Source organism: Amia ocellicauda, chromosome 8, assembly GCF_036373705.1.
Source record: "Amia ocellicauda isolate fAmiCal2 chromosome 8, fAmiCal2.hap1, whole genome shotgun sequence".
Classification (NCBI taxonomy): domain Eukaryota; kingdom Metazoa; phylum Chordata; class Actinopteri; order Amiiformes; family Amiidae; genus Amia; species Amia ocellicauda.
In genome coordinates, this window is record NC_089857.1 from 13,972,392 (window position 1) to 13,995,054 (window position 22,663).

General features: G+C 38.9%; 1 protein-coding gene across 2 annotated transcripts in view; it reads right to left on the reverse strand.

Annotated features, from left to right (window-relative positions):
• The window catches only part of fras1 (Fraser extracellular matrix complex subunit 1), a 126,884-nt gene that overhangs the window by 20,412 nt on the left and 83,809 nt on the right, over positions 1 to 22,663 (reverse strand). The window contains exons 29-45 of one of the 2 annotated variants that reach the window (XM_066712105.1): positions 17,695 to 18,015; positions 13,633 to 13,789; positions 12,509 to 12,687; positions 11,103 to 11,219; positions 10,815 to 10,929; positions 8,807 to 8,944; positions 8,385 to 8,417; positions 6,498 to 6,629; positions 6,211 to 6,336; positions 5,722 to 5,969; positions 5,284 to 5,435; positions 4,017 to 4,179; positions 3,448 to 3,580; positions 2,992 to 3,182; positions 2,422 to 2,575; positions 356 to 619; positions 29 to 217 (exon numbers count right to left, since the gene is read on the reverse strand). In XM_066712105.1, coding sequence (XP_066568202.1) covers positions 29 to 217; positions 356 to 619; positions 2,422 to 2,575; positions 2,992 to 3,182; positions 3,448 to 3,580; positions 4,017 to 4,179; positions 5,284 to 5,435; positions 5,722 to 5,969; positions 6,211 to 6,336; positions 6,498 to 6,629; positions 8,385 to 8,417; positions 8,807 to 8,944; positions 10,815 to 10,929; positions 11,103 to 11,219; positions 12,509 to 12,687; positions 13,633 to 13,789; positions 17,695 to 18,015 — 2,812 coding nt within the window. The remainder of the gene's footprint in view (positions 1 to 28; positions 218 to 355; positions 620 to 2,421; positions 2,576 to 2,991; positions 3,183 to 3,447; positions 3,581 to 4,016; positions 4,180 to 5,283; positions 5,436 to 5,721; positions 5,970 to 6,210; positions 6,337 to 6,497; positions 6,630 to 8,384; positions 8,418 to 8,806; positions 8,945 to 10,814; positions 10,930 to 11,102; positions 11,220 to 12,508; positions 12,688 to 13,632; positions 13,790 to 17,694; positions 18,016 to 22,663) is intronic. The other variant, XM_066712106.1, reaches the window with a different exon arrangement.

Sequence of the window (22,663 nt, forward strand, 5' to 3'; positions counted from 1 at the left end):
AATTCCCATCATAGTACTTCAAACTTACCTTTGTTGACATCATCCTGGGTGAAGCTCTTCATAGGGCCCTTGATAGATATCTGGACAAGGTTTCCATTCTTGGATAGCTGAAGACGGCCAACAGTCGGGTCCTTTGTCATGATGTATTTCAGCTCCAGTTGGTCGGAGTCAACATCTGAGGCTTTCAAATGTTGATCCGTGATTTTAGCAACAGAACCTGAACAGTGGTTGAAAAATTAAAAAGCTTAAGCATAGGATCAATCTTACAATTAATTACTCAACAAACCACGTATTGCCACAATTTTCAGACAAAGCACCAAGCATGGGCCAACTGCATTTAGCCCCCATACCATACCTGCAGCGAGCTGAAGGCCTCGGTTAACAGACAGCCTTGGGCCTTCACTCTTCTGCACATCCATTGTGAACTCCAGCCGCCCGGTGCCGGTGTACAGCCCGTCAGTCAGAGAGAAGCGCAGCTCATCTGTTCCCACACTCAGGCTGTCAGGGGTGTACACTATCAGCTCATCCAAGACATCCTGGTAGGTGAAGGTGGAGCCCTGGGACAGGACACGGCCGTTCCCAAGAGGCTGAGCGTAGAACTGTCGCCTGCGTAGCTTACCTGTGGGATACACAGCAGATACACAACATTTAGAGGCTGGTAGATGTACATTTACTCAAAATGTTATGTGGATTTCTGAAGTAAACTAAAGTAAAACATGAAGCAAAGCCAAGTGTGTGCATATATATATATACACTCAGCAAAAAAAGAAATGTCCTCTAACTTTCAATTGATTTTATTTTCAGCAAATGTGTAAATATTTGTATGAACATAAAAAGATTCAACAAGACATAAACTGAACAATTTTTTAGTCATGTGACTAACAGAAATGGAATAATGTGTCCTTGAACAAAGGGGGGTCAAAATCAAAAGTCACAGTCAGTATCTGGTCTGGCCACCAGCTGCATTAAGTCCTGCAGTGTATCTCCTCCTCATGGACTGCAACAGATTTGCCAGTTCTTGCTGTGAGATGTTACTCCACTCTTCCACCAAGGCACTTGCAAGTTCCCAGACATTTCTGGGGGGAATGGCCCTAGCCCTCACCCTCTGATCCAACAGGTCCCAGACGTGCTCAATGAGATTGAGATCTGGGCTCTTTGCTGGCCATGGCACAACACTGACATTCCTGTCTTGCAGGAAATCACGTCCAGCGAAGGTGGGTTTGTGCCCATAGGCCACGTTGTTGCCGGTGATGTCTGGTAAGGACCTGCGTTACAACAAGCCTACAAGCCCTCAGTCCAGCCTCTCTCAGCCTATTGCAGACAGTCTGAGCACTGATGGAGGGATTGTGCGTTCCTGGTGTAACTTGGGCAGTTGTTGCCATCCTGTACCTGTCCCATAGGTGTGATATTCGGATGTACCAATCCTGTGCAGGTGTTGTTACACGTGGTTTGCCACAGCGAGGACGATCAGCTGTCCTTCCTGTCTCCTGTCTCCCTGTAGCTGTCTTAGGCATCTCACAGTACGGACATTGCAATTTATTGCCCTGGCCACATCTGCAGTCCTGAGAACTCCTTGCAGCATGCCTAAGACACGTTCACGCAGATGAGCAGGACCCTGGGCATCTTTCTTTTGGTGTTTTTCAGAGTCAGTAGAAAGGTCTCTTTAGTGTCCTAAGTTTTTATAACTGTGACCTAAATTGCCTACTGTCTGTAAGCTGTTAGTGTCTTAATGACCGTTCCACAGGTGCATGTTCATTAATTGTTTATGGTTCATTGAACAAGCATGGAAAACATTGTTTAAACCCTTTACAATAATGATCTGTAAAGTTATTTGGATTTTTGCAAAATTATCTATAAAAAACAGTGTCCTGAAATAGGGACATTTCTTTTTTTGCTGAGTATATATATATATATATATATACACACTAACACACACACACATGCACATAAAAATTAAATTGTATTTGCTACATCTTCAGTGCTGTGAGATCTGTCTTGAGAAAGGGGAATATAAATCATATTTTAATTACTAGTTTATCTGTCTTGGCTGGAAAAAGGAGCTTCTGCTTAAAGCATGGAACACTGAACTTTATAACCACAGTGCTTAGATGTGCAACTTATACAACAAATACACAGATAAACAACAGACAAATAAATGAGCGAAGAAAACGTAGCCACTAGACTGTAGGCTCTGGAATAGTAGGATAAAGTCATCAATCTGAGATGGGGGTGTATGAATCAGCTTTTTGTATTTTGTCTAATGTCAAATTCATTCATCAGCTACACTGCATTGCAGCAAGGATGTAATTCAAAGGCTTTGTAGGACAAAAAGATGAATATACACTGCTTGCGTGAACTCTCTAACACAATGAAGCACCAGCGTCACCCCCTGAGAGACACTGATGTATGGGAACGACTCACCATAGCCGGGCTTTTTAGTGACAGTGATGATGAGCTCGTTCTCAGGAGTGTCAAGGTCCAGGACCACTAAAGAGGCGTTGGTGATCACCACCCCGGAGGCCTCCTCCACGTGAATATTGCTCACAGAGATAACTGGAGATTTATTTATCTTACTCTGTAAAGCAATACACTAACCATTACAAACAAAGTACAAAATGCACTGTGCAAAATAATGTAAGTGTGCATTACATCGACAACAAGAGAACCAACCAAACCCACAAAACATCCGAGTGTAGCTCAATTTGACAGTGTGTATTTTTTTTTTAACGAAAGGCCTTAAAAGATAGCCCTGCCTTAAGACTTTGTCACTAATGGCTGACAAGGCAGTAGTCATTTTATGTTCTTGCTTTTCTTGCTTTCATTCAATGTTTATTTTATTGAATTATTAGTAATACATACACATTTGTTAAACTCAAAGACTCCTTTGAAGGCAACTCGAAAGGGAATATCATTCTCAGCCTTTATAATTATTAATGCCACCTTACATAATTCCCTTAGTTTTGGAGTGAAGTGTGTGGGTGAAGTAACTACCTGAATGTCAATGTTGATGTTAAAAGCCTCAGTCTGGCTGGATCCATCACTAATATAGAAGCTAAAGCTGTCTTGAAAATGCTCAGCTGTATGATGGATGCTCTGCACGTAGAAAATGTTGTCAGATATGATGTCCTCAACAGAGAAAGGAATATCTGGGGTGACAATCTGTCCACTTCCTGACACTCCACCTACAAACAGTATATACAACTGTAAGTTGTTATAAACAGTATTGTGTTGTGCAAAAACATTCAATCAACTTTCAGGAAACAAAAGCAAGATTTTATTATGACAGCCTTTCATTTGTAGTTGTATCACACCACCATGTCAATCTCAATGATCTGGGAAATCGTAATGCTGTATGGCTGATACAATAGCAAGAGCTTTAAATCTGCACAGTTTTGCTTCTTTGACATTGTTCATCTGAATGGTAGAGCACTTCCACACAGCGTTTACCTCTTTTCTTATTTTCGATAAAGCCGTACTTAGGGGTGGTTATTAGCCACACAAGTAAGTCCTTCTTTGGTGTGTCTGGATCAGTTGCCACTATATTACTGGAAGACAACTTTACTCTGCCACCTTCTTCAACCTGGAGACAAAGTGTGTCAAAAAATAAGTCAGTTATATTTTAAATACTTTGATCAAACTTTTAAGAATATTCATCATGATGCAGCAATTTTGGTTGGATTGATTGCGACAGCTTCCTTCCTTATGTTGCAACATCTGTGTTAGCACATAATTCTTTAGCCTTTCTTGTAAACATGACATTTATTTTCTCCATATCAGTTGCCAAGTTGTTAATTTTTTAAAGTGCTGTTCATCACTTTGGTAGACTGCTGCTTTACATAACAGGACAGTTCCTTCCAGCTTCAACAGCACAGAGCATCTTTCACTTCCAATGGCTTTAACATCACGCAAACATAAAGGTTTTAATACATAACAAACTAAGCTTTTCACTTGTGTGTCAATGTCCTTGAGCAGCCATCAAATTTGAGTTTAATGTGAATATGTGACCCATAGCCTACCATGATGCCACTGTTGACTGTTACCACTGGTGGCTGCATCTGCACAGATGTGATGGTGATAGTGCACATCTGGTTGTCAAGGCGATTGTTGTCCCCATCGTAGACAATGAAGTGGAAGATGTCAGTGACTGGCTGAGTCTCAGTCTCATAAGAAGTAGTATACCTGTGACATTGGATAAGAACTCTATTTCAATTTTCATCAGAATGAATTAAACAAAACAAAACAAAAAAACATTTTGTTCCAAACAAATGGGTTGCCAAAAAGGAAAAAGAGCAAAATAAAAACGTAAAACAAAAATCAACTCAACAGTTTGCTTTTTCAAAACAAAAAGTAGTCTTTATGTGATGATATAATGCTTTTTCCATTCTCAAGCTCTGCCCACCATGAACAATTTAGTTACCTCCCATGGTACATTGCATTTGATTAAGTACCATAAAGAGCAACAAACATTTTATCATGAAAAGAGAGAAACGAAACACAAACACAGATACACTGATCAGTTGAGGACAGCACCTGACTACATTTTTGCAGATTTTAAAAGTTGTCAAGGTACAAACAGTGAAGAGATAAATATTGGAGCAAGACATGGTGATGTACAAAACTAAACCTTTAAAAACCTAATGGAACCTATTTTATCTTAGGATACGAAATACATCCTGCTGTTCAGTCTGTAGTGTGAGATCCATTTCAGCATTAAAAAAGTTCAAACAATACATCATCACGGCACAAAAGCTCTTCGTTAATGCTGATATAATGCCATGATTATCCTTTCATAGGGCCAATTGAATAAAGGTCTACTGTCAGTTGAAGTAGTTCTAATGAGAACTGATACCACCAGCATAGAAAATGAGGAATGAGATTAACTTTTCTTCAATTATGTTTATGTAATAGGTCTGCATTATTTCTGAAATATATTTTTAGGCACCATCACAGTTTCTGCCATTGCATCAGTTACTGTTTGCTATGGATCTGTACTCCAAACAATCTTGAATTGCAGTTCAGAGGCAGTATAAATTATCAACTCTGTGACAGTCTAGCCAATTCACAAAGTCCAACATTGATGCTGCAGAGAAGAGGTTGAGCTGTAGTAACTGTAGTTTGAATAGGGCTGCAAGTCAAACTTTGGCTGCAAGTCAATAATAAAAGACAGCTAAACATTATTATGAAACTATTAATTAATCTTGACAGAAATACACAAAGGATTAAAAATTAGAATACCTTTTTACTCTGAACACAGATCTCTCGTGAACTGTCTGATCACATTACCTGATTGTTTGTCTGTTAATGTCTTCCATACTGAAAGACGAATACTCTGTTAGCTCTTCATGTACTGTTGCAGACTTTGTCTTTGTCAGGATACCATACATTGGTAGAGAAACCAGCTGAATTCTTATCTTGTCATCTGGAGAGGTGTTATCCTAAAAACAAAACACAAAAAACAATATCTTAAGTAAATTAAAGGATATTAAATAAACTTGCACTATCCACAGTGGGGGTCAGGGTGAACAACTATGGTGTGTATTTATCAAAGGACATTGATATATTATAAGATTCTAAACTCAAAAACAACAACAGCAGCATTGATGCCACATTTGAAAATTAATCATTTGATAGAAAATGTATAAATCAACTCAATGAATTAAGATCATAAGAGTCATTAAATTGTATCTTCACATGTGTAATGGGCAGCCTGAGCAAACTTACAACATATGCCAAGTGTGACCTTCTGATGATGGTGGTGCTCTTCTCAGACACCTCCATTGATAACAAAGAGCCAGTCGCCAGCTGTGGTCCCTCACTTCCAGCCCCTGACACAATCACCCTCACTGGCAAAGTTGCAGTGGAAACTCCGTCGGTCACAGAGAATTTCATGCTGTCCTCCTCGGTGGTCATGCCATCATGCACGTACTGGAGAGCATTGCGGCTGACATCGCTGAATGTGAACGCTTCTCCTGTGTGAAACAAGGTGTGGACATGTAATTTCATATCTCCCAAAACATCTACTGGTATAGACTTCACGGTAAATGGGTTCGGGCAGTCAGCAAATACATACTGCTCTTGTTAGGACTTGAGGGCTGTGTAACCGCTTGACTGCCACTTTGTCGATTTCACCTTTAAGTTCAGTTTGAATTCTTCACCTAGGGATTTCCTTCAGTTGGGCAGAATGGCGTCTACATCCAAACAGCTACTTACCGTTTACCATGTCAGTCTGGCCACTGAAATCGGTTTTCATCAGAGTCCCATGCAGCGGTGCTTCCACCAGCTCAAACACAAGGTCATCAGGAAGTGTGTCGGCATCAGTGACAGCCAACTGCTGACCTGAACAACAGACAGGGCATACTTACTGCATATGAAACAGAGCAACCAGGCACACCCAATGATGCTAGTCACAATATAAGAAATGAAAATGTTACATCTGATCCGTTTTCAACTACTAAGTATTTCCAATGAGTTTCAGATCCAGAAGAGGTCAGTCTTACCTACAGGAGCTCTTCCTCCCCGGGTGACCTCAATCGAGGGGTCTTCGATCTGGAACACTGGGGGTTGCTGGTGGTTAGAAAGCAGATGTATGGCGAAGTCCATCTCTGGTGTGGTGTGCTCTCCATCCGACACTGAAACATGGTCACAGTGGGGTCAATGCCAAGCCCCCTCTACACAACCATCTTATTCTACATACAGAAACAGTTTTGAACACCAGCCTCATCATAAACAGTTTCTCTCTCAATTACAATATCCTGTATTAATCGTTTCATCAGTCTTCGAGTGCAATTTGTAATAATTTTCTGTACACGCTGTCCCAGAATCCCCTCAGGTAATAATATTGAAAAATGAAAGGAAATACAAGCAAAGACACTGGAGATTGTATAGCTTGGCAATCTCTCCCTGAACTCTTTTAATTTATTTTAGTTTCAGTAAGGTTCTTAGATGTTAGAATGGAAATATATTTTTAACCAATTTTGAGTAGAATATGGAGTAAGCAACTTGAAGCATACTATGTATTGTCATGATTGTACATCATCAATGAAATGTTAACAACCCAAACATTGAGTAGTATCTTTAGCAGTATCCAATACATAAGAAATAAAGTATGAAAATAAAATGCACATTTCTGATATATTCTTGATTTCTGCTTTTTTCTAGCCGATATATTTAACAGTAGTACCACCCCCAATAATATCCCGATTTACCCAGTAAACTATGATTTCCTTCAATAATGTATTTAATGAAAGGGTTACAGATAATATTCAACTCACAGAGCAGCATGCAGTGACTCCAGTTGTGATTTTGTAATGAAATGTGTGAAGTTATTGTTAAAGTGAATGAATTAAAAGAGTATGTACAAAGTGCAGATGAGAAAACAGTGGTGATGTTAGTATTAGGAAAGCAGAATGTTCTTTGGGTACAAAAAGGCATTTTAACACTGAATTATAATGTGATGTCAATGAATCCTAGAGCAATATATCCTTTACCAGCAATGTACTGGAGCTGTTCAACTGAAACCCAGTGCAATATCAATGCACAAATGGACACAAGCAAGAAAACATGCTTCATAAAGCAGTTTTGGAGAGATGCTAATGCACGGCCAGCAGTGCAAGAGCCACCTGTGTCAGCTGTGCTCTGTTATCAGGCTCAACATGGAGAGATAATATCACACTGGCACATTTGAATGAGATCTGCTGGACTTACAATTATACAGGTGAAATGTAAACACTGTTGTAAAGTGTTAACACGTCGAATGTACCACTCAGAGAGAGGGGTCTTTCATGGAAACACAATGCCTGTAATACCCGCACAAAAAGGACTCTACGACAGGGATAGCAGCCTATTACCCATGAGAAGACTGATAGAAGCTGTTACTGCACCACAAGAAATTATACTCCACTGCAATGGAAACGACTTTTAAGATATTCAGATATGGGTGTAGAGATTTTTAATCTCCAAGTCCATTGTAAATATCAATTCAATTAAACCTGTATGGGTTCAGATAAGAAACAATATGTTAAAACTAGAAAACTGGCCAGCTTCAATATTTGAACATTACAACACTATTTGTTCTGCCCTAGTGTTCTCAGTCACTGGCATGAAGAAGCAGGCTTGATAGGTTACATCATCCAAAGCCTCAGAAAGAGGCTATTAAAGCTGGCCAATAGCGGAGGGCTGGGGGGTGGGGATCAAGTGAAAGAGAGAGTGAAATAAACTCACATCACTGAACACATTTACACAGGAGGCGAAGGCAGAAGTAAAGAGATGTTAGTTTGACAAAGAGAATGATTGCTTTAAATGAAACTACAGTCAAAAGTTCTTTTAAACAAAATGCACAGTGAAAGTTGCAAAGTTTGACCAGAGCCCAAAGATTATTATTATACCTGTAAAATAGAGGTTCACTGAATCAGGCAGACCTGGAAGGACACAACATTGTTACTGAAAGACTTGGCATAGCTAGCAGGATTCTCTACATGTTTTTCAATTAATATACTATAGTGTTATAACTTATTCCAAGCCCACTGCATCTAGTGTAACTGTTCACCCAATTTGAGCAGTTCAAAAAATCTAATCAAACTAACAACAATCTGACAATGTGACTTTCCCCCTTGGGCATATATAAATGCTTTTAAATGATCTCTTTGATTATTTTTGAACTTTCTATTCAGGACAGCTTCCAAAGCATCCAAATCAAAATGAGCTGCAACTACTTTTATCTCACTGATGTCACTTTGATCTGAAGGTCACATGTTCCTAAGCAATGACTGAACAGATACTTGAGGAGAGTATGAAGAACGGTCCTCACCAGAAAAGGAGTATTGGTAGAGCTCACTCAAGTGTGAGGGAGCCATAGGAGGACGGTACAAGATCAAGCCGTCATTGATGTCTGCCTGTGTGAAAAAGTCTATGGGGACATAGGGCCGGTCGTGGTGTTCAATAGTGCCTAGAATACATTGAATGATGATATTATCTCATTGGCATCTTTGAATGACAATTAGAGGTGCCACAATGACACACACACACAAATATAAATTTCTGTACTTGCTGGCATTAGCAGTAAATATGAAAATTCCCACTTGGAAGAAAGTTTTTACAGCATAAACTGTTCATAAAGGGTAGGCCTATGGATAATTGATGATTATATTTTCATCTCATTCCTTCAAGTCTTAGTAACTCATCATAAAACCCAATCTCAGATAACATATTCATAAGAGTAACCACAATTAAATTCCAGTACATAAACTATGCTTTTAATTTTATTTTAAAATGCTGACGTAAACATAAGGCTTGCATAAGACAAGTTTATATATAGTTTTCCTCTTTGAAGATTTTAATTTAGATTACAGGGTGCCCCATAGTTGTGTGTTACTGTATAATACACCAAATAAGATTATATATATATATATATATATATATATATATATATATATATATATATATATATATACACTCACCTAAAGGATTATTAGGAACACCATACTAATACTGTGTTTGACCCCCTTTCGCCTTCAGAACTGCCTTAATTCTACGTGGCATTGATTCAACAAGGTGCTGAAAGCATTCTTTAGAAATGTTGGCCCATATTGATAGGATAGCATCTTGCAGTTGATGGAGATGGGATGCACATCCAGGGCACGAAGCTCTATTGGGTTGAGATCTGGTGACTGTGGGGGCCAGTTTAGTACAGTGAACTCATTGTCATGTTCAAGAAACCAATTTGAAATGATTCGACCTTTGTGACATGGTGCATTATCCTGCTGGAAGTAGCCATCAGAGGATGGGTACATGGTGGTCATAAAGGGATGGACATGGTCAGAAACAATGCTCAGGTAGGCCGTGGCATTTAAACGATGCCCAATTGGCACTAAGGGGCCTAAAGTGTGCCAAGAAAACATCCCCCACACCATTACACCACCACCACCAGCCTGCACAGTGGTAACAAGGCATGATGGATCCATGTTCTCATTCTGTTTACGCCAAATTCTGACTCTACCATCTGAATGTCTCAACAGAAATCGAGACTCATCAGACCAGGCAACATTTTTCCAGTCTTCAACTGTCCAATTTTGGTGAGCTTGTGCAAATTGTAGCCTCTTTTTCCTATTTGTAGTGGAGATGAGTGGTACCCGGTGGGGTCTTCTGCTGTTGTAGCCCATCCGCCTCAAGGTTGTACGTGTTGTGGCTTCACAAATGTTTTGCTGCATACCTCGGTTGTAACGAGTGGTTATTTCAGTCAAAGTTGCTCTTCTATCAGCTTGAATCAGTCGGCCCATTCTCCTCTGACCTCTAGCATCAACAAGGCATTTTCGCCCACAGGACTGCCGCATACTGGATGTTTTTCCCTTTTCACACCATTCTTTGTAAACCCTAGAAATGGTTGTGCGTGAAAATCCCAGTAACTGAGCAGATTGTGAAATACTCAGACTGGCCCGTCTGGCACCAACAACCATGCCACGCTCAAAATTGCTTAAATCACCTTTCTTTCCCATTCAGACATTCAGTTTGGAGTTCAGGAGATTGTCTTGACCAGGACCACACCCCTAAATGCATTGAAGCAACTGCCATGTGATTGGTTGATTAGATAATTGCATTAATGAGAAATTGAACAGGTGTTCCTAATAATCCTTTAGGTGAGTGTATATATATATATATATATATATATATATATATATATATATATATATATATATATATATATATATATATATATATATATATAACTGAATCTATTGTGGGATTCAACTGAAATATTCCAGTGACCAATTTCAGTGTTCGTAAATTTTTTCCATCTCTGACAGAGTAGGAGTCTTTACCTTGCCCCTGCGCTAGGGGTTTAGTGATGTTGTAGATGAGTTTTTCACTTGGGGTTTCTGTGTCCACAAAAGATAGCGCAGATGGTCCTATCAATGTCACACGGTCTTCAAGGGCCTAGGACATTAAAAACAGTTACAGCTATTACTAATAGGAGCAAGACAGTTGTTATATGCTGAAATAAATGATTAGCCATAACCAGAAAAACAAATCTAAAAGTGTCTGGCCTTAATTTAGCTCTGTAATTGTTATACATTGTAACACAAACATGTGACAGAAATGTGTCTTACTGTTATCTGTAGATCACTGCCCGGGGCCAGCTGGGGAAACCCTGGGGACTGAGACATCACTCCAATGCTGAAGGAGTGAGTATCACTGAGTGTCTGTGGAGATCCGCCGTTAGACACCTGCAAAACATAAGAGCAGGTAAGATCCCTGGCAACCAAGGTCCAGTCCATTCTGCCCAAACCTGAGGTTCACTCCTGGCTCTCAGCATCTTGCAAACCAGTCAAATCATTTGGGGTTTTACCTTTTAAGCTAGTGACTATTGTGAATATATCAGCACTGTAAATTCCAGTTGAATATGTTTCAATATAATACATATATGTATATATATATATAAGTGAATGGATGGATGGATGTACATATACTTAGGTGGGAAAGAAGCTGAAGATATTGTTTGAATTAAAAGAACAGGAAACTATTCGTTCTATGTTCACGTAACACTTCCAGAATGTTTCCCAGAATTTGACGTCTGTGTTGCATATAGTTTCTCAAACTCTGAATGAATTTTTCAGCATAGCCCAGAACTGGAATGATGAAGTCTGTCAGCTCCTCTTCAAGGCCCCACTATAGGAATATTGTCTTTACACTTCTGTTTTGATTTGCAGCGATACATATCTGGATTTTAGATGGTGTTTCAGGACTACTATTCTTCTGTCACAATTTGTCAATTACACACCACACTTAAATTTACTCATCATATTATTTTGAAAAAGGAACACAGAGGACAGAGACATGGGTTCCAGTTGAGACATGTCCTGCATTTTTGGAAGTGCAGTTAAAACGATACATTAAAAAAAAGATGTGCATGTGTTGATAAATATTTGCATGTAGCTGAAATGCATTTTTCTGCACATGAGTTACAAACGGACAGACACATTTATCTTACATCTAGTCTTGGTTTTATGTGTTAGTTTTTGAGATCAGTCTGTATTCTACAGAACCTGTGACTGATGCATATTATAATGATATGTATGTATTATTGTGGGGGTGGAGTTCGTTTTGATTCTAAACATATTGTCTTGTTTCATATCATCATGTTGAGAGCGAACAGTTTGTACCTGTGCTGTGCTACCAAGCGGTGTGTGTGAGCAGAGACTGTCGAATCAGACCATTATAAAGAAATCAGTCACACCCTTAAACATGCACATTAAGTAAGGCATAGTCTGGAAATTCTTGATCTTAATCCTATTACTTTTCTGGAACCCAATTTTTTCAGTGAATCCACCTGATAATCTGATCAAATACGATATGACATAAAGCACATGATAAAGGAGCTGTTTTCATTGAGCATATGGTGAAGGACTCTGAGGTAGTGAAAGCTGTTATTCTGCTCTAATTGTGAGACGGTGAGCCCGGGTGTAGAATGAGTCTGTCAGCCCCGAGGTCTAATCTCTGGGGCTGGATTCTTTACCTGGAATTGAAAGGTGTCTTTCTGTGACCCAGAGCCAAAGTGCCTGTACCACACAATGCCCTCATTGACATCCTGCTGAGTGAAAGAGGTGGTTGGAGTGGCGGCCCTTCCGTCGGGCAGTAGTTGCCACCCATCAGCTGGACCATCTGCTGGCATAGGAACCAGCAGGACAACATCGCCTGAAACACAATGCCATGAGGTCAACGGAGACTTGTGTACGCCATTCAGTCTCCACGTGTTGTGTTCGTTACATTGGATCTTAATGACAAAAGGCGTTTTGTGTGTGAAGACATAGATTCCACCTGTTTGTGTATGTCAAGCCAAATTGTCATTTAGAGATATCTTAAATTGAACTGCAGAGATCCATTTAAAGATATCTCAAATTAAATTAGAGATATCTTGAAATTGTGGTTAATTTGAGATATCTCGAATTTAATTTGAGATATCTGCAATTGATTTCCTATCCTATTTGAGATATCTTAAAATAGACAGGAAGTCCATACAAAACATACAGCATTTTCACAGGTAGTCAGTTTGAGATATCTCTAAATGACAATTTGGCTTGCCAAAGTTTGTGAGCTGACTACTTGATCACAATGTTTTTCACAACCACATGTGTGCAAAACTACATCTAACATGTTGAAGAAACTATGGTGTTCGGTCACTTGGTTTAATGTGTAAGAGGAGCTGTTAATTTTAAGTTATTATTACATAGACAAAATATAGCATTAAAAGCTTTGATAATCTGCAGTTCACTTCTTTGTCATTATGTGTTTTAACAGAGAGGGTTTGCTATTCCCATGAGGTTCAGATTACATGCCATGAAGTGAACAATTTTCTTCTGTGAGAAGACAAACAAGTTTCATATGTCTTTATATATTACAATCTATCAGTAATTATATTTCACTTTTACTTATGCTTCACAGCCTGCATGATTCAGTGAAAGCTAATATATATATATATATATATATATATATAAAATATGGATTTTTATTAAATATTAAGAAAATGGTAGGAAAAATATTTGTGAAAATACAGACATGAAATAAAGGTAGTGAACATGTAGAAATACAGACACACAGGCAAAAAAAGAGATTCTAGTACAGTTACAAGCCATGATGTACCATATTTGGGGTTTTCTTCAGGAGTTATAGTGTAGAGAATCTCAGAGTCACTGGAACCGCTGTATTCTGCTTTGAGATATTTTCTGGTGATCTGCAGCATCCCACCTTCACGAACCCAGGTGCTGGGGTTTGAGAGCACATGAGGAGTTTGTCCATTCTACAAGAAAACAAAAGAAACATCAGCAACAAACAGAAAAAAAAATGACATTGTAAATTCTGAGTTTTGGATGAAAAAATACTGTTATGCTAACTTTGCTTTTGTAAGTGAGTCACTGAAAATGTTCTACATTTGCGTTCCACTTGACTCTCATGTGTGCTGTGATATTATTACCAGCCATTTATGAAAAAAAAGCGTAAACCTTACAAGAAAAATGACAGCACTATTATCTTAAAACTTTCACCAAGAAAATAGAACAAGCTCTAAAACAAAGGTAAACATCTGCTTTGTCTTTTAAAGTTGGGCAAATATTGAGCAGATAGGGGAATGACCTATCTTATAACACACATTTCTCTTAATCGGTTTCTGTATTGAAGACTGTCAGCATCAGCCCTTAAAGATCCACACATCTTCAAAATAAGGAATGTTACATTTTGAGAGACATGGACAACTTTTTATCAACTAATTATCTGGAAACTCGGATGATATAACAACATAGCCCTCTGAGCTTTACACTAAATATAAAAGACCAGTCACTTGTGTCTTCACGGTGCAGATTTTGGGCTGGGTGCAAAACACTGCTAGAGCAGAAATCCCATCTATACCAGCTGCTCAGCTGAGTCTCCCTGCAAATTCATCATTATCTCTGTCCTTGCGTGTTGAACATTTCAAACAATATAATTATCAAGGAGGCATATCAAGGACATTCAAGGTCACTTGCAGTGGAAAAGGTTGTCTCTACTAGTGTGGAAATCATATAAAGGAAACCAGAGAAAACATTTAGAGATCTCTCTCCGTTCAGCTGATGTATTGCTGGCTCCCCTATGATTTTATCTCTGCGTATTCAAAATATTGATAAAAGACTGCATGCAAGTATGTTTTCACATTTAATTATCTTTATAAAGACTTTGTACTTCTTAAGTATCTGTTATCTTAAATTTATGTTCAGGTGTGAGACTTGGCAATAAATTAGTTGTTGACACCTAAAACGAGAGTGTACTAGCCAGAGGATTATGAGGTGTCTACTTTGGTTTTGAAGAGCTGACTCTTTGTTATTATTATTATAATCATTATTATTATTATTATTACACAACCATAATAAAAATGTTAAGGAGAACAGACAAAAGTGAAACAAATCGGTATGACTGGAAACACTGACAGCTACATTCCATGGTTTATTATCTTGCCTTCCACTAGTTCAGCAATACTTTTGAAATAAGGGAGTAATGTTAATGTGTGAATCATTTGAATAAAAGATATGCAATGCCCAAAAGTCTGCACAATAACTAATACAGAGAAAGAAGTGTGACATGCTATAAATGCTTTTATATATATGTCTCTCACTGAGGATAAAGGTGATCTTTTTCAAGGGCAGATCTAAATCACAGGGATCTACAAGGTGAGATTAAGGTGCTTTCTGTATTATCTTTAATTATAACATCTATCCGTCATCTTTTCTCCCCCGTACTCTCTATTGTGAAAAAAAAAACAAAAAACAAAAAAAAACTATGTGCCGCATTGCATGAGCCAAACTTGCATCTAAAGTGAAATGTGCTGGTGAAATATCTCTTGCTCTTTGCATATGATGTCCAGGAGGTATTCCTACAAAATGTTGTTAAACAGCAGCTCCCAAGACTCTCTCTCCCCCATTAGCAAAGGCTGTGTCAGGTGTTGTGCCGTTCATATCTTAAGGATATTCTGTTTTCTTCTTACAGGAATGGTTTACAGACTAAAGCACTGCTCCTCAACACTTCTCAATGTTACTTTGAAACCACCCTAGTGCTAAAGTGTGAAATTAGCAAGCTGCATCAGTAAAGCATAAGTCTGCCATCTCATATGGGAAGGAAAGTGATGTTGACATATTCTGCTGAGATGGGAAAAGAGAGCCCTGACTTGCACTACCTTCAGCAAAGCAAACAAAGAAAAGACACAGAGGACTGGTTTCACAGACCCAGATGAGCACTAGTATTGATCTTCCCAATATTATTTTAGGTGGTGTAGTCCAAGAAAATTGCTAATCGAGATCTGTAAAACCAGCGGTAAGTGTTACTTTAGTTAATAAGGTGTAGGTTTATTCACATCCATATGCAAGTAAGCTTTATTCAGTAGGTTGTTGTGAAATGTACATACTAAACCAGTATTTTGTTTTCCACATACAGGGCAAGCGGATTAAAAACAATGATTACATGGAAATATGTAACAATGCACAGCTATGAATAATCAAATGTGAGAAAAGTCAAGGGTGACAACATCCTTCTTGTAAAAATAATGGATTAAAAAATATATGTTTGACTTTGGCGGGAAAACTTAACTTAGGTAGCTTTTACTACTAATCCTGCATAAAAACACTTCCAAAAAGGAGTAGTGTTATGTTTTTTTATTTTTATTTTTTGTTTTCTCCCTTGGCATCAAAGTGAAAGTGAGGGTAAATGGGGTGTACAACCTGGAAGCCAGTCCAAACCCTGGTTTAATCATAGCTGGCAAGGAATAAAAGGTCAATGATTGTTCAAAAGCCTGCAAGTACTAAGATTTAATGCAAACACTAATTGAAAACCGGCCTTGGCTGTAACGCTACAATGATGACCACAAGATTCCCAGGGTGGAGAAAGGCCTTCCCTCATGAGGAATTCCATCATTTAAATCCCAGCCACTGTACACTTCATTCAATAATCCATCTTTGTAAAGGCCTTTCATCAGCAGCAGGACTTGGCAGGCCTGGTTTGCTATTTCAGTTGCAAACTCAGTACTTCAAAGACATTTCCAGTTTGAATAGCTTCACTGAAACAAACTCAATACAAATGTATTATAATGTGCTGTACTGTATACATTCTGATGAAAGACTCCTCTTTCTTTGGCCATTAACCCATTGATGCCTAGTGTCCCATATATGGAGAGGTGAACACGCCATTTGTGGCAATGCAAACAATAAAAAAGAACTAATGGAAGTTGAACTACTGCTCTCCAACAGTTTTATTTGTCCTCCTTTTAACTTATTACATGGTAATTTCTAGTCCTCAATTACAAAATGTTTTTTTTTTTAATTGACTTCCACATCCAAGGAGGCACCTGGTGATTTGTAATGAAGTGAGTTTATTAAGTTGTGAGTATCTATTCTTTGGTGTGCATGAGGGCATGTTGTGCTATCTGCCTTAGCTGTCAATATCCATCAGGTGATACTGATTTCCATCAAACTGAAACGAATGTCCCTAATGTGGCACATGCACAAGTTACTGCCAATGTGAGAAGCAAGCATGCACACCTATAGGAACATCTTAAGCAAAGTATAAAAATGAGTGGGTGGCATTTATGGCACCATGTTGGGTGACCGTTTTGCTAGGTTAACTAATCTGCAAAAGGGCAACGAATATTATGCGCCTTAAAATTTGAAGTATTTAAAGGGCATATCCTTAGAAATTACACAATGGGAATCATATGGGGGCAAGAGCCAAAGGGGACAAAAAGCAATTAGTACACATAATGTGTTAAAAGCTTCAGGAGAGCCATAAAACAAGAGGGAATATCGGAATGAAATTGTGCCTGTGGCCAAAGCAACACTGGGATCAATGGCAATCTGGATGTGGCCCAAAAGACTGCTCATATCTGTCTAGACATCACCTCTTTAGAAGCAGGCCCTGCCATGTTCCTGTTCCCTAAGGCACTTGGAGAGAGGTGATAATTAAGGAAGAATGAGTCCTGGTGTCTTGCCAACTACCCATAACTTTAGGTTATCTCTCCAACATGCAATAATAATGATAACAATAATAACAACTAAAACAACAATAATAATAGTAATAATAATATTCAGTATTCAGTATTATAAATACGAATTCAATGCCTTTAAAGACTGACAGTTAAAGAGTTATTATGAAAGAGATACCAGCAAAGAATAAGTGTCTTAGTTGTACCTTCTGAGCAACCATAACCTGGAAGACTACATTCTGGTAGCTGTGGCCGTCATTCATCTGCAATAGTATAATATCCTGTTGTCGGTCTGTCCCATCGTGGACGTACTGCAGCTGCTCGCGCTCAATATCCTCCAGTCTGAACTGCTGCACTGGCCTGCCGCCATGGAGTCGGACAAGGCGGCCATTTTGAGGAGGGTCAAGAACCACGACCAAAACATCCTGTGGGTTATCATCATCTTGAATCTTCAAAACCGATCTCGTGATTGTAACCGACTCCCCTCTGCTGACCAGCAAGGCTTCATTTGTCAATACATATGGAGCCTATATGAAAAACAAATGAAAAAAGATGCTTTAATCATCTAATTCACACACAGACACATACACTCACTACTGAAAAATGTTTAAATAAGGTTAAATACTGGCCTGTTCTTTCTCTTTAAGGCTCTGATTCTGCCAGTGGCTAAAGGTTTATTCTAGTCTTCCAAGTAAAAGTTTAATCGATGGTTTTTATAGACAATGGTGTAATCTTGTTTTTAATATGCATAGCAGACCTTGTAACACAATGTTACTACATGGGAAAGCATTATGGTAATGGCTGATACACTGATAGATCAATAACAAAAAAACACAACAAAAACTTTACATTTTTTATATACATATACACACACAGCACTGTGCAAACGTTTTAGGCAGGTAAAGTTTTAGGCTGTAAAGTAAGAATGCTTTCACAAATAGACATGTTAATAGATTATATTTATCAATTAACTAACTAAAGAAAAATCTAAATCAAATAAATATTTGGTGTGACCACCCTTTGCCTTCAAAACAGCATCAGTTCTTCTAGGTACACTTGCACACAGTCAGGGATTTTGTAGGCATATAGTCAGGTGTATGATTTAACAATTATACCAAACAGGTGCTAATGATCATCAATTCAATATGTAGGTTAAAACACAATTATTAACTGAAACAGAAACAGCTGTGCAGGAGGAATAAAACAGGGTGAGGAACAGCCCAACTCAGCTAACAAGGTGAGGTTGCTGAAGACAGTTTACTGTCAAAAGTCATACACCATGGCAAGACTGAGCGCAGCAACAAGACACAAGGTAGTTATACTGCATCAGCAAGGTCTCTCCCAGGCAGACATTTCAAGGCAGACAGGGGTTTCCAGATGTGCTGTCCAAGCTCTTTTGAAGAAGCACAAAGAAACGAGCAACGTTGAGGACCGTAGACACAGTGGTCAGCCAAGGAAACTTACTGCAGCAGATGAGACGCATCATGCTTACTTCCCTTCACGATCGGAAGATAACCAGCAGTGCCATCTGCTCAAAATTGGCAGAAAACAGTGGGACTCTGGTACACCCATCAACTGTCAAGAGAAGTCTGGTTAGAAGTGGCCTTTATGGAAGACTTGTGGCCAAAAAGCCAAGCGACTCAATTATGCACGAAAACACAGGAACTGGGGTGCAGAAAAATGACAGCAGGTGCTCTGGACAGATGAGTCAAAATCTGAAATATCTGGCTGTATCAGAAGGCAGTTTGTTCGCTGAATGGCTGGAGAAGTACAAGCAGATACTTATCCATCATGCAATACCATCAGGGAGGCATCTGATTGGCCCCAAATTTATTCTGCAGCATGACAACGACCCCAAACATACAGTGACAGTCATTAAGAACTATCTTCAGCGTAAAGAAGAACAAGGAGTCCTGGAAGTGATGGTATGGCCCCCACAGAGCCCTGATCTCAACATCGAGTCTGTCTGGGATTACATGAAGAGAGAGAAGCAACTGAGGCGCCTAAATCCACAGAAGAACTGTGGTTAGTTCTCCAAGATGTTTGGGCCAACCTACCTGCCGAGTTCCTTCAAAAACTGTGTGCAAGTTTATCTAGAAGAATTGATGCTGTTTTGAAGGCAAAGGGTGGTCACACCAAATATGGATTTGATGTAGATTTTTCTTCTATTAATTCGCTTTGCATTTAGTTCATTGATTAATATAATCTATTAACATGTCTATTTTTGAAAGCATTATTACTTTACAGCATTTTTTCACACCTGCCTAAAACTATTGCACAATACTGTACATATATGGTCCTTTCAACATTTTTTTAAAAGTGAAATATAGCTTTTAAATTGCACAGCCAACAAAATGGATGTGAAAGCCCTGGGAGGAAATAGAAATAACATTTAAGTCACAAAACGTTTAATGGCATTTAATTCATAAAACATTTAATGACATTTAATTCACAAAACAACGTGCAATCAATTTGTTTCCATTTCTTGGAAAAGGTGCATCGATCACATTTCATGTTTCTATTATCTTAATGTTAACAACATACAGAATACCATTTTTTTTTTTTTTTTAGGTGTAGAAAATGATGGAAAACTCAATTTGACCATTTATTTTTTCTAAACCTATATATCAGTAGAACTTTTACATTCAACTGAAAGATGGAAATGTCTGCTCATGTCCTTTATCTGAGCCTCCAGTGCTGTAGTTTATTATGACCCATAACAGATAACTGTTTGCAGTGCCTGTTACCTCTTTGGCAGACCACATGAAACAGGCTAAAGGCCTTATCATTCCCCTCGAGGAGAACATACCTCTCCCGGTGCCAGACTCCAGTGGTATTTATCTACAGTATAGGGCTGTCTTGTTGTGGCTGAGAATCTGCATCACTGATGCAATTATGAAAACAATGGCATGCGATCTACACGCCACTACCTGAAAGCAGGCCCCAAAATGGCAACAAAAAAAAAATTATGACATATACACTACCGTCTAAAGTTTGGGGTCACTTAGAAATGTCCTTGTTTTGCATGAAAACATACATGAAATGAGTTTGAATAGGAAATATAGCAAAATGAATAGGAAATATAGTCACTGACAAGGTTAGAAATAATTTGTAATGAAATAATTGCATCTTTCAAACTTTGCTTTCATCAAAGAATCCTCCATTTGCAGGAATTACAGCCTTGCAGACCTTTGGCATTCTAGTTGTCAATTTGTTGAGGTAATCTGAAGAGGTTTCACCACATGCTTCCTGAAGCACCTCCCACAAGTTGGATTGGCTTGATGGGCACTTCTTACGTACCATACGGTCAAGCTGCTCAATAGGCTCAACATTTCAAAAAAGTTATAAATTGATTTGCATGTTAATGAGGGAAATAAGTATAAGCTTTCCAAGGATGTCAGTGACAAGATTGTAGACCTACACAAGGCTGGAATGGGTTACAAGACCATCGCCAAGCAGCTTGGTGAGAAGGTGACAACAGTTGGTGCAATTATTCGCAAATGGAAGAAACACAAAATAACTGTCAGTCTCCCTCGGTCTGGGGCTCCATGCAAGATCTCACCTCGTGGAGTTTCAATGATCATGAGAACGGTGAGGAATCAGCCCAGAACTACACGGGAGGATCTTGTTAATGATCCCAAGGCAGCTGGGACCATAGTCACCAAGAAAACAATTGGTAACACACTACGCCGTGAAGGACTGAAATCCTGCAGCGCCCGCAAGGTCCCCCTGCTCAAGAAAGCACATGTACAGGCCCGTCTGAAGTTTGCCAATGAACATCTGAATGATTCAGAGGAGAACTGGGTGAAAGTGTTGTGGTCAGATGAGACCAAAATCGAGCTCTTTGGCATCAACTCAACTCGCCGTGTTTGGAGGAGGAGGAATGACCGCAAGAACACCATCCCCACCGTCAAACATGGAGGTGGAAACATTATGCTTTGGGGGTGTTTTTCTGCTAAGGGGACAGGACAACTGCACCGCATCAAAGGGGCAATGGACGGGGCCATGTACCGTCAAATCTTGGTTGAGAACCTCCTTCCCTCAGCCAGGGCATTGAAAATGGGTCGTGGATGGGTATTCCAGCATGACAATGACCCAAAACACACAGCCAAGGCAACAAAGGAGTGGCTCAAGAAGAAGCACATTAAGGTCCTGGAGTGGCCTAGCCAGTCTCCAGACCTTAATCCCATACAAAATCTGTGGAGGGAGCTGAAGGTTCGAGTTGCCAAACGTCAGCCTCGAAACCTTAATGACTTGGAGAGGATCTGCAAAGAGGAGTGGGACAAAATCCCTCCTGAGATGTGTGCAAACCTGGTGGACAACTACAAGAAACGTCTGACCTCTGTGATTGCCAACAAGGGTTTTGCCACCAAGTACTAAGTCGAAGGGGTCAAATACTTATTTCCCTCATTAACATGCAAATCAATTTATAACTTTTTAGAAATGCATTTTTCTGGATTTTCTTGTTGTTATTCTGTCTCTCACTGTTAAAATACACCTACCATTAAAATTATAGACTGATCATTTCTTTGTCAGTGGGCAAACAGGGGATCAAATACTTTATTCCCTCACTGTAGATCTTCAGTTTCTTGTCAATTTCTCACATGGAATAGCCTTCATTTCTCGAACAAGAATAGACTGATGAGTTTCAGAAGAAAGTTCTTTGTTTCTGGCCATTTTGAGCCTGTAATCGAACCCACAATTGTTGTTGCTCCAGATACTCAACTAGTCTAAAGAAGGCCAGTTTTATTGCTTCTTTAATCAGCACAACAGTTTTCAGCTGCAAAAGGGTTTTCTAATCATCAATCAGCCTTTTAAAATGATAAACTTGGATTAGCAAACACAACGTGCCATTGGCACACAGGACTGATGGTTGCTGATAATGGGCCTCTGTATGTCTATGTAGATATTCCATTACAAATCAGTTTCCAGCTACAATAGTCATTTACAACATTAACAATGTCTACACTGTATTCCTCATCAATTTTATTTTATTTTAATGGACAAAACGATATATATATATATAATTTTACCTAAGTAAAGTTACTGTGGTGCAATTTCCATCATATGATTCCTCAATATTTCAGATAAAGCTGTATTTCATATTCTGGTCAAAAGACAATATATTGCTCCCAAAATCAGTTTTTAGAAAGAAAACTCCATTTATACTTTACT